Source organism: Denticeps clupeoides, chromosome 2, assembly GCF_900700375.1.
Source record: "Denticeps clupeoides chromosome 2, fDenClu1.1, whole genome shotgun sequence".
Taxonomy (NCBI): domain Eukaryota; kingdom Metazoa; phylum Chordata; class Actinopteri; order Clupeiformes; family Denticipitidae; genus Denticeps; species Denticeps clupeoides.
In genome coordinates this window covers 24663642-24681659 of record NC_041708.1, presented here as the reverse complement: position 1 = coordinate 24681659, position 18018 = coordinate 24663642, and the positions used below count along the sequence as shown (strand labels likewise).

Genomic DNA, 18018 nt, shown 5'->3' with positions numbered 1-18018 from the left:
CAATTAACTAATGGCTGGGAGAAAAGAAAAATTACAACGATTAACAATTTCTTTAGTTCTACAAATGAGTCCAACGTTTTTATTTATTAATCCATAAGGATCAGGCCCACAGTCTCAGGAATTCAGGCATCTACAGTTGTGGTCAATGTATCGTACATGCCTTGAGAACATAGTGATAATTTTGAACTGTGCCTCTTCTGCGGTGGAAAACGTAAACCTTATTTTTGTTGTAATATAAATGTATGTATGTATGTATGTATGTATGTATGTATGTATATATACACAAACAGTTATAAATGTACATTTTCTGGAATTTATCACATTTGCAAAAATTCTCTGAGGTGCACAAACATGGTCATACCTCAACCCTTGGTTTATGCACTGGCAAGGGCATACTTATTAATTATAAACCCATTATATTTAGAAATCTACAGATATTTTGAATGTTGTAATGGACCAAATTTCTCTCCCTTATAGATTGGTTATCTAAACATGGGTCTATACTACAGTACAGTGTTTGTGTTTTAGAGGTGCGCAGCAAAGGTGTACTGAGACACAGTTCAACCAATGTATTATCAAACCACCCACAAAAACACACACACACACACACACACACACACACACACACACACCCTGCAAGCAAACCGCCCATCAATGTATCCTGAGGGCAAAAAGCCTTCAGGTGTAAAAATAATAAGATTGTGCTGGTGCTGCACCTGATTATATATGTACATGCGTGTGTTTTTGTACAACGGCATGGTTACTAGTTGGCACCAGGGCAGACAGACACCTCTAATTATCCCACTACTGTTTACAGAGAGCAGAGGAAAGCAAGGACAAGGGACACAGAGAACCACAGAACCTCAAAACTTAAAAATATATATATATATTCATATCTTACAGCAAGCCTTTTCAAAACTGCTGATACAATCCAGCCCTAATTTCAGTTCTGCCAGTTAGTTGCCTTAACGTCTGAGGACTCACTGCGGCATGGCTGGCGGCACCCTGGCCTCACACCTCCCAAATCGTCCTATGTTTGTGTGGAGTTTGTGTGCCGTTTGCGTGTTCTCCCCACGATGGCCGGGTGTTCCACCAAGATTTACGCCCAATTCCATGAATATTAAGTGCCATGGTGACAAATATAGCCTTAGGAATGAGTGTGTGAGTGGATGGTGTGTATATGTGGTGGACTGGTGGCCAGCTCTGGGTGAGTTCCATGCTCTGCACCCAATGTCCCAAGATGGGATAGGAAATAAACAACCCTGCTTAGGATTCAGTGGTTATGGAGTATGAGTGAGAGAGTGAGAGTGATAGAGAGAGTGTGTCTAACTGGCCTTCACATCAGAATTACAAGCAAAGGAAGGCTGTTAAAATCAGAAGTAGGTGAGACCTCGACTTAAAAAGCCCTACCGCAGAGCATCCTTAATTAAGGAACATAATTAAAGAAAATGTATCAGAATATTAACCTGACTAGTACAGAGGTCAGAAGAACAAAATCAAAACCAGTGACTTTTTTTTTTTTATGAATTCCTTGTCCAAGCCTGTCATGTGAGCAGGATAATAGGAACATTGTTCAGCCACGCTTCCCTGCTGAGGAACAGACGCACTACAGAACGATGTGAACGACTTTCATACAGTGCAGCTCAGCTAAAAACTGGAAGTGTGAGACGAACCTATGAAATTAATCATAGCATAATTACAGCAAGAGATTACAGTACAGTTCCTTCAACAGACAAATGTAAGTGCAGCAAAAACGCTGAACAAATAAAACATCCAGTTTATTTCAATTAAATGTTGGAAAGTAATCCTGGAACAGAGTGTGAAAAAGTGATCACTTCATTTATCTTCAATATTAGTGGAGTTGTGACAACACAGGGTTTCTGAAGGTATCATTTAACTAATTATGAAAGGGAATTTAAGAGCAATTCATGTCCACAGTGGCAAGAAGTAGAAAAGATGAAGGAGAGGAGAGAGAAAAAAAAAAAAAAAAACACAAACCTTAAAATGGACTCTGCTCTGCTTTTATCCCATCACCCTTGGTGAGCAGTGGGCAGCCATGAAAGGTGCCCGGGGAGCAGTGTGTGGGAACGGTACCTCGATCCTCAGTGGCACCTTTGTGGTTTGGGATTTGAACCCAGGCTGTGTTTGTGTGTGAGTGAATCAGAAGGAAACGGAAAAGCCCAATCTTGGCGAGTGTAATAGTTGAATAATCTTCATGCAGAAAGAAACAAGGAGGCAGAGGCCTCGTGACTGACAACTGACTATGTGGTCCGAGGCAGGTTTCTCAAAGCTCTGCTTCCTCATGTTAGATAGCAGGTTGAGTGTAAAACACACCGAAAGGGAGCAATATCTTGATCAAGTGAATAATTCTCATTATCTGAAGGAAAGGGAAACCGAACTCTAAAAGTCTGTGTTATTACTGTCTGAGTAGCAACACCACCTCTCGGGTCTAAATGACGAATATGAGACTGTTAAATAACTTAAAAGTTTGCTTAGTTTGTTTTCTCAAAACATTTAAAATAATAACAGAGTGTATATATGGATTGAAGTCAAAATTAAATATGAGTTCTGTATATAAAATGTGGGCTTTTTGTACACCAAAACACAAATAAAAGTGCATGTGGATGTAGTCTGTGTGTGTGTGTGTGTGTGTGTGTGTGTGGAATTTTCCCACCTCTCTCTGCATCAGCTTTTGCTTGTCGAGCTGCTTGACCTTCGGGCTGTTGGCCAGCAGGTGGCGCAGTTTGACGTAGCTCTTCCACAGCTTCTGGTACCTGGTATTGTAACACATTCAATTCGCCTCATCAATAGTTCATCTCCACTCCCCGCCATTAAACTTAATTTAACCACGGCCTGCGGCAGGAGCTCATTTAGTCGACTCTTTAAAGATGGGAATTGTTGGTGCAGTGGGGGTGGAGAGGTTTTTTTTTTTTTTTTCCCCTTCTCGGTCACGCTGGGACCCCTTAGGGAGCTGAATACATCATGAGCGTTGACGGGGATGCCAGTCCGGGCCGTTGCCTCATAATGAATCTCAAATGCGGGAGAATAGGGAGACACATTGGCTCCGCACATCCGGAGGAAATATTATTCACATAAAACTATGAGCTGCTCTGTGTGTGTGTGTGTGTGTGTGTGTGTGTGTGTGTGTGTGTGTGTGTGTGTGTGTGTGTGTGTGAGAGAGAGAGAGCGAGGTGAAGTGAAGCAATTGTCATTGTGATGCACAGCAAGCACAGCCCACGGTTACACAACTAAATGTGTCCTCTGTTTTTAACCCATTTGGTGAGCAGTAAGCAGCTATGAAAGACGCCCCAGGAGCAGTGTGTCAAGGGGACGGTACTTTGGTACGATTACACGTCCGCTTACCGCTAGACCACCACTGCCCCAAACCAATGTGGGCATCGATCCTGCTACCGCTCTCGAGACAGAGCATTGAAACAAAAGGAACAAAAATAAAAAGACTGGACAAATCTTGTTCTACAGACTCCCCTTGTTTATAGATCAAACATGGTGACTTTTCCCGTCACCTCTTCCTCTGCCATACTTTTTAGTGAGTCCTGCCATATTTTCCTTCTTCTCTACCTCTCTCTCTATCACACACACACACACACACACACACACACACACACACACACACACACACACACACACACACACACACACACCACACACACACACACACACACACACACACACACCACACACACACACACACACACACACACACACGTTACAATTCAACAGACATTGAGGAATCTATCTACATACGTATACTTCCTCAATCTGCACCCACAGGAATGGGCCATTTCCAAACTTGTAGGAAGTCTGTGTTTTTGTTTGGTCTAGACTCCCACTTAAGCCAGTCACTTTTCTAAGTGCCACAGGAACACGACCCAGAGGATTTCAGCTCCTTAATTTAGACATTATGCTGCACTGCACACACTCATTTTGTTCCACACAGAAACACACACACTGGCACACTAAAGGTGGAAGACTCCCGGTACAAACTGGCTCCACACAAGTACAGAGGTTTCTTGTTCCCAAGACAACTTGGGATGCAAAAACCAGTGAAAATGTCAAAGCTCTCAGAAGAAATATATAAAAACAAAAAGGAAAAAAACCTTCATCACTACTGAAGTAGAAGGAGCTGGAGACCCTGCACTCCATTCTGGGTTGTACGGCGAGAAGTGCCAGTCAACAATCAAGCCAGGACCTCCCACTGTCCTCAGTTTACTGGTCTTAGCATGATGGGTCATGGTGAGCATCTGCTGCCCGCCTGACCACTCATTTAACAATGTTGCTCAGCAACAAGTTGTAAAAAACACAAAGGTTCATGCCCCCTCCCTGCCACATACAGTACAGGTCAAACGTTTGGACACACCTTCTCATTCAATGTGTTTTCTTTATTTTCAGGACCATTCACATTGGTAGATTCTCACTGAAGGCATCAAAATTATGAATGAACACATGTGGAGTTACGTACTTAACAAAAAAAAAAGGTGAAATTTATATTCCAGTTTCTTCAAAATAGCCGCCCTTTGCTCTGATTACTGCTTTGCACACTCTTGGCATTCTCTCGATGAGCTTCAAGAGGTAGTCACCTGAAATGGTTTTCCATTTTGGGTTCAGGTCCGATGACTGTGGAGGCCATTTAACAAATACACACTTATGACTTGGTGCAAATTCATGCAAATTCTCATATATCTTCAGGGTATACAAGTTTAAGGAAACCAAATAAAAAAATTAAGACTTAAGGTCACTATCATTAAATTTAAGAACCTGCATTGTGGTCATCAATGTCGAGGGCCAGAGCTTTTCTTGGCAGACACTGTGAGGACCAGATGCACTTCTAAACTACAATAAAAATCTTAAGTAACATTTTTTATTTGATATATACATTTTCCTTCAAAAATTTGTGTTATTGTTTTGCCTTTGTCAAAGTTTTTGCTTTTATATCGTCTTAGTTGTCCGCTAATACCGTATCTGAAGTCTCTTTGTAGGTGCAGTGGGGCAGTGGTGGCCTAGAGGTTAAGGAAGCAGCCTCATAATCAGAAGGTTGCTGGTTCAAATCCAAATTCGCCAAGGTACCCACACACTGCTCCCTGGGCGCCTGTCATGGCTGCCAACTGGATACATTTTGTTGTGTCACCGTATGCTGTGTATCAAAATGACAATCTCACATTCACTTTCCGAAATTCAGCATTGGTGCCAAATTACAGCCACTTTGATCCAGTCCCACAATGAGATTTCCCCAGGACGCGCCATTTCTGTGCTCAGACAGGACCTCGTTTAACCTTTCACCTTATGAGGAGACATTCCAGATGAGACTATCTGAGCTGCTGCTCTCTGAACGGCAAAGCAGAATGACCAAAGCATGACCATTACTAGCTACTGCAGGGCCATAGACAGGCTAGAGAAACTCGTATTCATGTTTAACAGACTCATATTACCTGTACTGCAGCAAGCCATTAGGAGGCATTGCTGATTCAGTAATATCAGAGACATTTTTAATATATGATGAACTCTCAGAACTTAGCAAAGGAGGCAGCAGTGAGGTGTGAGCTTCAGCTTTCTCATAATTTTACAAAGTTTGGGCCTCACCCCAATCACCCGCATGTAAAATACGTACCAAGATGACCGATCTGTACTAGATGCTCTTACTGACATTTCATATTAGTCACACAAATACATTTATTTAATATTATCTTTTTTTAAATCACTGTACTTACTGAGGGTCCCCAGCGTAGCTAAGCTGTGCAGGTCTGATTCCAAAGTGGACTATGATGGGGAATGTAATGACATCAGGGTTAAACTGTTCACGATCCAGCTGATCAATCCTCACTGAGCTGGGCTTCTGTAAACACACACAAACATGTCCAGAGAGGGTAAGAGAAGAGAGAAAGGGCACACCATGTAGCTCTCACACATTTAATGCCACATGAACTCCATTTTAATAACTGTGTAGTGTGTAGATGGTATAGATGATATAAACTTATATACAAACTAATTACTTATTAACAAACACTGGAAATTGATATAAAGATCCCTGTACCACGTGGCGTGGCATGGCAAGTCAAGCTTAAAAGTCCAATGAAGTGAAATGTTCACTTTGTGTGATTATTTAACATTAATACGAGTTCCCCTAACCTGTGTATGGTCCTGCAGTGGCTAGAAATTGCGAGAGGTATAAAGAGTGCTTTGGCCATTCTGCTTCACCGTTCTGAGCTAAGACAGTCAGATCTGGAATTCTCATCCCGTTTCTCATACTTTGCCCACCCCTCTGCTAAAAAAGTAACTTTAAAAGCTAGACACAAAGAAACATCACATCCTGGGTAAATCTTATTGTAGGACTGGATCAATTCTGCACCAAGGCTGAATTGTGGAAAGAGACTTCAGATACACTATTAGTTGGACCAATATGACAGATATAAAAGCAAAAAAAAAACCTTCATTTCGTGGGAACTTTAAGCGTTCCTGGAGAACCTCACCATGCCAGGGTTGGTGACGATCATGCCTTTACACTCCTCCGCGTACTTCTGCCACTCAAGCTCCTCCCACTGCAGCATGTTGGCGATTTCCTCCTCTGGCACCAGGGGCTTATTGGAGCGCAGCAAATAAAGCAGCACCTGGTGCATGCTTAACACCTCCTTAGCCCCATCTAGACGCACACAAACACACACACGTACGCACACTCTGTAATAAAGCACTAGGGCTGAATAAGATCACCTGGTGCATACTTAACAGTTCCTTAACCTCCTTCGCACTCACATCAAATACACTGACCTACAGCACAGAGTGCACACACACTTTCTCTCTCTCTTTCTAGAGACCTTATCCACAAACAGGTAAAGATGCAGGTTAATTGACACACATGAATTGATCATCCTTGCTGGAGAAGTACAGACTTTGTTAAATAAACCCTGATGTGCACAAAAGGGACAGAAAATCTATACGGACCATCCACCAGAGCAACTCAAACTTCACTTCTGTAAACACACACACACACACACACACACACACACACAGACCAGAAAGGCTCCAGTCTTTTTTATTAATATTTATTTTACCATTGTCTGTGCCTCCCTGTGTGTTTAAAGCATGTAATTGAATGAAAGCAGTCAAGGTTGTTCTTACTCCTTGCTGGTAAATAGGACTAAATTGTTTGTGTGTGGTCACCATCGATTGTTAGACAGATAAAAGAGGAAATGTGTGAAAATCCACAATTTAAAGTGTTTTAGAAGTAGAGACACTGGGCTGTTTAACAAAAAAAAAAAAAAAAGTTTTATATATATATATATATATATATATATATATATATATATATATATATATATATATATGTGTGTGTGTGTGTGTGTGTGTGTGTGTGTGTGTGTGTGTGTGTGTGTGTGTGTGTGTGTGTGTGTGTTTAACAGAAAATAGGTCAGGTCCTTCCTTAGTGATAATAATTTATAATTTATGTATTAAATACATTTTTATAAATATATTCTTCCCCAAAGAATATATTCTTTGTTTCAACCACCTGAGGGAGACAACATCCATTTCAAGCCCCACCTGATTCCTACAGGAATATCACCCCAAAAATGGTCTTACCAGGCAGGAAGCGGACGAACCGTGGCATGAAATGAAACTTCTGGCACCCGGGACTGGCAGTGTCCATCTCGGGATCTGAGGGGACCACAGCAAATGTTTTACTGCAGCTTTGATTCAAGGGTTGGTTATGTGAATGAACATTGCGATAAAGGATGGCATTTAACACAGAAAAATGACATGTAATCACAGCAGAAACACAAGCAAGTTGCAGCATAAGCATTATTTGATGCACATGGATTTTAAGGTCATGTAGTTCTGAAACATTCTGAAACACTGCACAGGTTTCTCTGTGCAATCTCTCTATTTAGAACAAGCACCCAGTTTCGATCAGAATCACAGCAATTACGTCTACTCTTTGGCACAAGTTTGGATGAAACCTTTTCTTAAAGCATTCCAGATTATTCAAAATTTCATGTGCAGAACCTGAATGGATGCAGTTCAAGAGTCAGGAGCCAGGCCTTCAGAGCCACTTGAGAACAGTGGTGCAAGAGTGCAACCTTCCAAACCTTTGTTGTGTTTTACCTGACAGGTTCCAGTCATAGAGCTCCAAAATGTCCTTGAACAGGTAAGAAGCAAAGAGTTCCAGTCCTCTCACACAGTAATTCTGTAGCAGGAATACACACACAAAATAATATATATACAAGATAACATAATAAACACAAGACTATAATGATTTATATTTATGACATTTATCAGACATCCTTATCCAGAGACAGTTTCCCTTCGAGACACTCAGGTTTAAGTGTCTTGTTCAGGGACACAATGGTAGTAAGTGGGATTTCAACCAGATTACAGGAGAGTTACCTAAGATACTAGCACCCTAATGATTATGATTATAATAAATTCTCCTTTCCCTGCTGGTTCTGACCATAAATTGAATGTATCCATAGAAAGAACTGACCTCTGGAATCATCTCGTCGATGAAGTGAATGGTGTAGTCTATGTTGAAACGGATCACACGGCACAAAGGAATCTGGCAAAAAAAAAAAAAATTGTAATTTGAAAGTGAGAGCGAGAGACATTACATCTGTGAAAACCTCATTAAGAGCCTCATCTCCATAATCCCGCACGTATCTACTCATAACCGTGTTCCGCCAGATAAGGCCGCCTGCTGCTTCATTAATCTGACTGCAACACGCTCTACTCGGTCTGCCTTCTCTTATCCAGCTGTTCTGCTGTAGATCCCTCATGACCCGTGTCGGAATCAGGGCTAATCCAACCCGGACTCAGTTAGCTGCCCATGCCCACAGAAAAACGGCTTAAAAAAAATAACTAAGCAATTACGGGCACTTTTGCCAGTCCAGCAAATTCCCAATTCAGAGCCAGGGCTGCTAAAAGTGATTCACATTGCTCTCTCCCACTGCCCTGCAGCTTTTGACCCCATGGCCCAAAGAGTTAAGAGTTGGAGCATAACTAAAAACTGGACTGTCTCCAGGCCAGAGGATGTGATTCGGAGTGTCAAACACACTAGCTCACACACATGAACTCTTATTTAAGATTACTTTATTTATCAGTCTTAAGAAGTCAAAAGAACTGACATGACAACAAAAACACACAGATGCTTACGTTTGTCAGAGGAGTGTGCGAGAATAAGGAGAAACCCTCAAATAGGTACTCATGGTCATCGTACTCTATCACTGTCGGACGATCCGTCTGAGATGAAGAGGGGGGGAAAGAAAAAAAAAAAGAAAAAAGAAAAAAGAAAAAATGAACCAGAAACAATAGGAAAAATTAAGCAAATAAAATGACCAATTCTAATAAAGCCTCACCAAAAAGTTTGTGGGCGGAGACACTGTAATGCGATAGTGGTACAGCTTCCCTGCGTTGTTGTTCATGGCTCGGCACATTTTCACAGGCTGGAAACACAGTCAATAAGCTTTAATCGGATGGCAAACTCCCATCGGTTCAATAAACAGACTGTGCTGGTTACATCGATGAAGATGCAATGAAATGGTTTAGCTGAGATCAAAACTGCAAAAAAAAAAAAAAAAATATCGGCAGGAGCGTGTTTGGAGAACGTCGAGTGATTCTGGCAGATGACATGGTAAACGCTGCATTATGGCCGAGTGCTCGGCGCTGCTCACCTCCTCTCCGGGGTAGATGTTGTGGCGAATCCCTGTGCGTTTGGCCTTGGCGCTGCACTTACACAGTGGTCCGTCGTTCATCTGCCAATCGCACAGAAGCACACATACAGATTACAGGTTTGAATCCCAGCCTTTCATGGCTGCCCCCTGCTAACTAAGGGGGTTGGTTTAATACAGAGAGCACGTTGCATTGTGTGCACCGTCTATCACAATGACAATCACTTCACTTTCACTGCTTTTAGTCCAAAAGCAATCCACCACATTTTTTGGTAGAAATAAAAAGTTTTGTGGAAGATGGTTCAATTTGCATTTTTTTTTTCTCGTTTTCTGTTGTCAGTTTAATCTGAAAGTGAATTGATTGTCACATGTGAAATACACAGCAGCACAGCACACGGGGCACACAGTGAAATTTGTCCTCTTCATTTAAGCCATCACCCTGAGTGAGCAGTGGGCAGCCATGACCGGCGCCCGGGGAGCAGTGTGTGGGGACGGTGCTTTGCTCAGTGGCACCTCAGTGGTACCTTAGCAGATCGGGATTCGAACCGGCAACCTTCTGATTACGGGGCCGCTTCCTTAACCGCTAGGCCACCACTGCCCCATTGTTAATTGACACTTCGGCAAGGTCCTAGGTAACATCCCCAGATAGTAAGGAGGCAGCCGGAAGAGATTTTCCACATAACAAAATAATGCAACAACAGAATCTCTCATTGTCAAAGGTGACTGACCTGTCCGGGGTCATTGTACCACAGCTCGTCGTGTAGCCGGTCGGGGTGTGCCTTTTTGCGCTTGATCTCGCCGATGATGTCAAACACCTCAGAGCCCGAGCTGCTGGAGCACGTGCTGCCTTCGGCTTCAGAGTCACATTCAGACTCACTGGAGCTCTCATCTGCAAAATTGTTCAGGCTAAAACTTACTTTACCTACTTTATTTGACAAATTATTTGTCTCAGTGAAGAACTCCAAAATTAAAAGTAGCAAATGTTTGCTAAATTGACATTTTTGAAGGACTTCTTTTTAAACTAACTTATTTCTGTAATTTTAGTATGTATGTATGAATGAATGTATAAAAAACACTCAGGACTAAAACACTCAGCAATATATCAAAATATTTTACATGGTGATATTGTATCGATACCGGGACATCAAAGCTCGATATTTTTCTCAACAAATTTAGTCGGGTGGTTCTGTCGAGTGTTTTCTTTACTGAGGTCAGCAGAGATGAGAATCGGCATGCGACTATAACCCCCCACTCCTGTAGATGGCGCTTAAAACGCAAAGCATGACTGATCGATCACAGCATCTTGTATTTCAGCTCTGTTTTTACATTTTCAGTAAACTGAAGAAAATCACAAAAATATATCATGACCCATGTAGGGTGATGCGTATCGTGAGATTATTGCCAATACACGCCACTCTTTGGGAGAATAATATATTGATCAAGTAGTCCATTATAACGATATCAAAATACTGTTCTCATGATATGAGAGTAGCTTAAGAGAAAAAATAATTAAATATAAATATAAAGATATGAAACATAACTTTGATACGTCACTGCTGGAAACCAGTGCCAAGATATGAATCATGACACGCTGCTGTACCATGGCTGCATAGCACTTCAATGCCTGACAAAGTGCTGCTGTAGCACTACAGGAACAAGGCTCCGTTACCTTGGTCCTCGTCCAGTTTGGTTTTAGGCGGATCCCATTTGGGACGTGTGGATTTGGCTCGTTCCTGCCTGCTCCCCAAGTCCTCCTCAAAGCGCTCATACAGGTCCCTCAGCTTACTGGTGCCCACCACAGTGGAGTCGCCCTGTGCCCACATTAGTCACAATCAGTAAAGTTGAAGTGAAAAGAGAAGTGATTGTCATTGTGAATCAGCACACGGTGACACAACGAAATTTGTCCTCTGCTTTTAATCATCACCCTTGGTGGGCAGTGGGCAGCCATGACAGGCGCCCAGGGAGCAGTGTGGTGGAACAGTGCTCCCTTGGTGGCCAGTGGGCAGCCATGACAGGCACCCAGGGAGCAGTGTGGTGGAACAGTGCTTTGCTCAGTGGCACCTCGGCAGTTCAGGATTTGAACCGGCTATCTTCTGATTACGGGACCGTTTCTTTACCTGCTAGGCCACCACTGCCCCTAAATAAAACACTGGAGAGTCATCATTGGTCATATTAAGAGGTAAAGTAACCCTTCTATTGGAAAGATGGTGTGACATCGGTGAAACAAACAGTGGGCAGCCATACAGCATTTCCAGCAAAAGAATGAAGATAAAATGCTTTCATGCTACTAGTAGTAGGTATGTGTGCATATAGGAGCCTGACACATTCAGTTGTTAGGCAAAAAGTCTCAGTAGTTGTGTGTGTGTGTGTGTGTGTGTGTGTGTGTGTGTGTGTGTGTGTGTGTGTGTGTGTGTGTGTGTGTGTTCAGTACCACTTGGTCCATCGGGTCGTTGGAGTAGTAGTTTTCAGCATGAGTGCATCGTATCCAGGCCGGCTTTAGCAGCTGCTGCTCCTCATCTTCTTTCTCATCATCTTGCCGATCGGTGAGTGTGGGCATTTCCTCGGCGTCCCGGCTCCTGGAAGAGGCATGGCTTCTTTCACGAGTCCCGGCACCCACGGTGACCTCCGATCTGCGCTCCCGCTCGTCCTCCCAGTGGCCCCGCTTCCTCTCTCGGCTGGACGAGCGACTCCGTGGTCTCTTCCTGTGTCGGTAGGTGGGCGGGGAGCTGCGGCTGTCTCTATGGCGATACTGATCCCTGACGAATCACAACATCAATCATCAGAAGCAAATCACCAATTCCTGATTCACAGGTACTTATATCATACTTCCCACTTAAGTCAGACTTAAAGGTCTTGGCTTTTATATAGGTTTTGTCAAACCCATAATACTGTATCTGAAGTCTCTTTTCAAAATTCAGTCATGGTGCAGAATAACAGTCACTTTGATACAGTCTGACAACGAGATTTCCCCAGGACTCGCCGTTTCAGTGTCTGTAGCTTCAAATGCAAATGAGAAGGAGAGTGGCCTATAGACGTTGAGAGTTACTTTTTGGTGGGAAATTCTCTGGGTGTAAATTCTCTTTACACCTATCAACATTTCTAGCCACTGCAGGACCATAGACAGGCAAGGGGAACTCAAATGAATGTTCAACAATCTCAAAGTCAAATTTTCATGATCAGGGACCCTTAAAATTCCCTCACTTTTCCTGACCAAAATGCAAAATCTTCATGACCTCCCATATAAAGAAAGGTCCAGTATAACATTTGGGTGCTGAGCAAAAAAAGTATTTAAAAAGCATTTTAAGCAGTTATAGAATTCAAAACTGCACTTACGTTATTGTTGTTGAATATGGGCAGCGTGGCGTGTTGAATATGAATATCTTCAAATTTAAACTTGCCTGGCATGTTTGGTAAGTAAGCGACTGTCAGGACATATGTCGACACAGACTTTGCAAAGATTTTGCGTTCTAGAATGTTGCATATTTTTACAGCAGGAGACGTTTTGAACAAAGTTGCGTGAATACATGTCAGCTTTTGGCAACACTCACAGGTAGACAGACTACAGATGGATGCAATAACAGCGCTCACCTGCTGCGGTGTCTGGGTGGGCTCCGGCCCCTGTCGTAATCGCCGCGGTAACGTCCCCCTTCCGCTCTCCTCCTCTCCGTACTCCGGCCCCTCTCCTTCCTGTCCCCACCGTACTCCGCCTTATGCCTGTCTCCGTGGCTGCCATACCCATAGCCCTTGTGCCGATGGTCGTCGTGGTGAGCCCTCCCCCGTTCCGGGGATCTGGGGCGCTCCAGGGGAGGCTTCTCGCTTCGGTAGGCTGGTCCCGGCCGGAAGGAATCGGGCTTAAACCCTGGACCCCCACTGTGGCTCTGGCTCTGCCCATATCCCCCCGGTGGGAATCCAGGAGGGGGGAATGAAGGCTGAGGGTAGCTCATAGGATAAGGGGACTGGTAGCTCATAGGCTGGGGCATTCCAGGTGGCATCGGTGGATGAGGTGGCAGCGGTGGAGGGGGCACGACGGACATGACGTAGGGGTACGGGCTCTGTGCGGATGGGGGCAGTCCAGGCATGGCACTGCCAGATGGGTTAGGTAAGGGCGGAGGGGGGTAGCTCGGGGTCTCAGGAAAGCCCTGCTGTCGTACAGGGGCGCCAGGAAAAGGAGGACGCATGGGGCACTGACTTACAGGGGCAGGGCTCTGAGGCATGGTGGAAACCGGATACGACATGAAGTCAGGCCGAGGGGGCATGTAGCCCCCGCCATACCCAGAACAGGTGGGCGCAGGCGGCTCATAGTGGTACTGGGCCATCGAGGGCTGAGGAGGGAGCTGTCTCGGGTTGGAGGGAGTTGGACGGTAATTTGGAGGGGAGTTGTGCTGGCCTCCTGGAGGAAGCCTTCCCCTCAGACCGCCGCGACTGGAGTGAAAAGACATTTTCTCAGCAGCTGTATAACAAAATAAACAAACCATTTCATTGGGATGCTGCTGAGACAACGATTAGAAACACTAAAAAATGTATATGGACAAATCTCTATATGATGCACGGGACATTCTGATAACACAAGTTACTTCATCCCCATAACTAGTGGTCAGAACAAGTGTGACATGTATGTAGTACTTGTCGCACCTTACTGCTGGGTACTTCAACATAAAGTTATGACAATAGTCATACAAGCAGTCATACAAGTTGTGTTCTGTGAACTCTAAAAGCATTCAGGCAAAACTATTGAGCCAAATGTTTCAACATAAACATGCCAAAATTGCAACACTCCAATATAAGCAACTAAAATGACCACGATGGTGTGATGCACAGGACGATAATGTCACTGGACTAAAAGCTACACGACCTGGCCTCCACAGTCACCGGACCTGCACCCGAACCCAATCGAGATGGTTCGGGGTGAGCTGGACCGCAGAGTGAAGGCAAAGGGGCCAACAAGTGCTAAACACCTCTGGGAACTCCTTCAAGACTGTTGGAAAAACATTTCAGGTGACAACCTCTTCATCGAGAGAATGCCAAGAGTGTGCAAAGCAGTAACCAGAGAAAAGGGCGGCTATTTTGAAGAAACTAGAATATAAAACATGTTTTCAGTTATTTCACCTTTTACATAACTCCACATGTGTTCATTCATAGTTTTGATGCCTTCAGTGAGAATCTACCAACGTAAATGGTCATGAAAATAAAGAAAAACACATTGAATGAGAAGGTGTGTCCAAACTTTTGGCCTGTACTGCATATAAACTAAACTTTTTGGTCCATGATAATAATTTATGGACTCTACGATCAGCCCAGCAACGGATGAGTAGCATTTGCCCCAGACAGAAGCCCCTCATTACGTTCCGAACCGAAGCTCGTTCCCAGTTTGAAGGAATCGCTCAGCTAATAAGCTTTGATAATGTCAAATGTGCTGTGGTGTGAATTCACCTTAAAAGCGACGTATTAGCCAAATATTACCTACAATCTACAGTTGAAAGTGTGAAAGGAAATAATAATAATAATAATAATAATAATAATAATAATAATAATAATAATAAAAAGACAACCTTCAAGAGTTCTCCCGGCAGCAAGAGAAGAGGCACGTCTCTAATGCGTCCGAAATGTTGAGCAGCGCATTACTATCTTAAAATCGCACAGTATAGCGATTTATTAAAAAAAACGACGTTTGGGTTAAAGATTTCTCCAAATTAAGAACAATACCGGTCAAGCTAAGAGAGAACGGCGGGAGACCCTGTCGTCTTCACGCGTCCATTTTTTTCGCACCGCCAGCATGTTTCTAGTCGGCTCGCTGTATAAAGGCGGACCGAGAAAATCCAATCAGATAACGCCTTTACCAAACGCACCAATCACAGTCCATCAAATGTGCTGCACCACTGAATACCGTCCCATCGGAAAAAACGAACTAAAAGATTTGGTGCCTAGTAGACCGGACAGCCGTTATGTTCGTTCATTCATTTTTATCGTTTGGTCGTAAAAAATACTGAATGGTACAAAGCACCAGTCTTAGATTTATGAACTAAAGACGGGCTCAAAAATCAACCCTGTAGCTCGAACCAGCAGGGCTGTGATTATGTGGGATACTCTGTACGAAGGGCGAAGAACAATATGCGTCTCATTCTCCTTTGGACATTTTGGAGATGGATTTCTGACGCCAGCTTTATGCCAGTACAATCAAGGTACTGTTATTTTCTGTGAATAAATACATACAAAAACTGCAAACATGAAAAAAATGGAAAAATGTATTTATGTATTTTAAAATAAAAGCATTGAAAACGCCTACAGAAAAATAAAAAACGCACCAACCCATTTATACCAGGAGATGGCGCACTTGCACCGCCGGAATTAGAACAATGCTGTGCAACAGATGGCATTAAAGCCATTACATGTGTTTCCAGCACCGTTTCCTCAAATTGTTGAGACTTATTTTAAATTAACTTAGCGAATTAAAGCACAAATATGATCTGTAGCTACAAAAAGGTCAGTGCGTAGACCAGAGGATACATTTTAATGTGAAACATTTGTGGACAAATGAGGCTGGTTAAAAAATAAAATGAAAATGGTATGGTTCAAATGTGAAACACTCTCTGGCAGTGCAAATACTGAAATATGATGAGACAGTGAACTAAAAAAACAAATAAAAAAAAATATTTCCTTGTTTCCAATATTCTGTCCACTTTAAATGAATGAGAATTGACTGACTCGGAATCTGAAGCTTGCTCAGCCTCTGTTTCCTGTCCATAATGATTGGTGTTGATGACCTCTGACCTGCGGAAGGGAGAGGGGCTGCAATGAACCCCCCGCTTCGCTCATCATGATTGTCACGAGCGATGGTTTTCAGACACTTTCTGCAGTTTTTTGAAAGCGTTTGGGGTTTTCGACTATTTGAAGTTGGGAAAAATGCGGTCACCTCACACGCAACACATTCTACTGACAACTACAAACTGCTGCAGCATTCCACTTATGGAAAAAAATTCATTCACACCTTTGCCATCCTCAGAAAAACATCTCTAGATCCGCAACCATGCCGCTTGTGAAATGTTCAATAGGATTAATGATGAAATGATCACCAGCCTTTATTTAAAGCTCCAGTGCACCCGCCAGCGGGTGTCTGAACTTCGCTGTGTAATGACACCTTGTCTGCACACACACACACACACACAGTGTCGCCAGAGACACTGTGTGTGTGTTAAACTGAACTCCACCTTATTTTCACTCTCTGGCTTCTGCCCTAAAATTAGACACAGCCAGGCCATGTTATGGGTCTGCTTTTGTCCCATCATTTTTGTCTGTTTTGGTGCTGTGAAGTTGCACTTTGGACCATCAACTTCCACTCATTCCCTGTGGCATCGATGACCATCAGAACAAATACTGTGAAGGAAGAAAGAAGAAAATCTCTTGTGCAGGCAGTCTTACATTTGAGGATTAAATGACAGAGTAATGGATGCTACATAATTTTCCTGCCACAGCTGGTGACCAAAAATGACAGCAGTTTAAAGAAGGAGAAGCTCTTAAATGCACACAGCAGTGTTTCTTTGTTGCCAACCCTGCTGCTAGAAGCTCTTTATCCCTTTCCAAGAGTAACTCTGATATAGCGAGGAAGGGACTGTCTACAAGTGTAAAACGCACAAAAAATAATGATCAAAAAAAGAAAATGGCAATTATTATATGCTGATATTTAGGCATGTGCTAGAAGAATTGAGGAATTTCTCCCAACTAATGAATGTGTGTGTGTGTATACATGTGAGTCTGATTTGTGTCATTGTACACAACTGAAAGCATTGTTGGGTGAGATGCAGTGTTTTTTTACGGCCTGTGGGATTCTGGGTAAATTGTTGTGGTGCTTTGTTGGTTGATGGTTGTGTCAGTCTACATTCCGCATCACTGTAGTGGTCTGTTGCCTCCTCTTGTTTTTCCTATTAAAAAGAGAGAGAGGGAGGAAAGATGAAGTCTATCTTTCTATCTGTCTGTTGCTGTAGAACATGTTGGTAAAATGCTGTATACTGATCAAGCTCACAAGAATTCTCGTATCTTGTGCAACAGCCAGCGTGATCTGGGGTTAATGCAGAATGGCCCGCGCTCAGTGGTTATACTGGGAATAGAAAAATAATAGAATTATCTCTAAAACATTAATAAACCTAAAAAGTAAAAAAAGTCAGCTAAAGTAAGGTGGTAAAAGGTTCCTTACATGACAGAGTTCACACATTCAAAGCCATTGTCCTTCTGGTAGGAGAAACTGATGATGGGGTCAGATATTTCAGCATTGGACACCGTTGTACAGCACGAAAGACCAGTTTTTCCACCTAAAATGTTGCGCACATAATATTCATTGCCATATCCTGCATTT

General features: G+C 43.1%; 1 protein-coding gene across 1 annotated transcript in view; it reads right to left on the bottom strand.

Moving 5' to 3' along the window:
• The window catches only part of drosha (drosha ribonuclease III), a 60989-nt gene extending 45538 nt beyond the window's left edge, over nucleotides 1–15451 (bottom strand). The window contains exons 1-14 of the mRNA XM_028969949.1: nucleotides 15221–15451; nucleotides 13260–14121; nucleotides 12103–12427; nucleotides 11341–11482; nucleotides 10400–10560; nucleotides 9675–9755; nucleotides 9360–9446; nucleotides 9157–9243; nucleotides 8492–8563; nucleotides 8113–8194; nucleotides 7591–7665; nucleotides 6486–6655; nucleotides 5727–5851; nucleotides 2675–2774 (exon numbers count right to left, since the gene is read on the bottom strand). Coding sequence (XP_028825782.1) covers nucleotides 2675–2774; nucleotides 5727–5851; nucleotides 6486–6655; nucleotides 7591–7665; nucleotides 8113–8194; nucleotides 8492–8563; nucleotides 9157–9243; nucleotides 9360–9446; nucleotides 9675–9755; nucleotides 10400–10560; nucleotides 11341–11482; nucleotides 12103–12427; nucleotides 13260–14110 — 2358 coding nt within the window. The 5' untranslated portion in view covers nucleotides 14111–14121; nucleotides 15221–15451. The remainder of the gene's footprint in view (nucleotides 1–2674; nucleotides 2775–5726; nucleotides 5852–6485; nucleotides 6656–7590; nucleotides 7666–8112; nucleotides 8195–8491; nucleotides 8564–9156; nucleotides 9244–9359; nucleotides 9447–9674; nucleotides 9756–10399; nucleotides 10561–11340; nucleotides 11483–12102; nucleotides 12428–13259; nucleotides 14122–15220) is intronic.
• Nucleotides 15452–18018: the final 2567 nt, after the last annotated feature.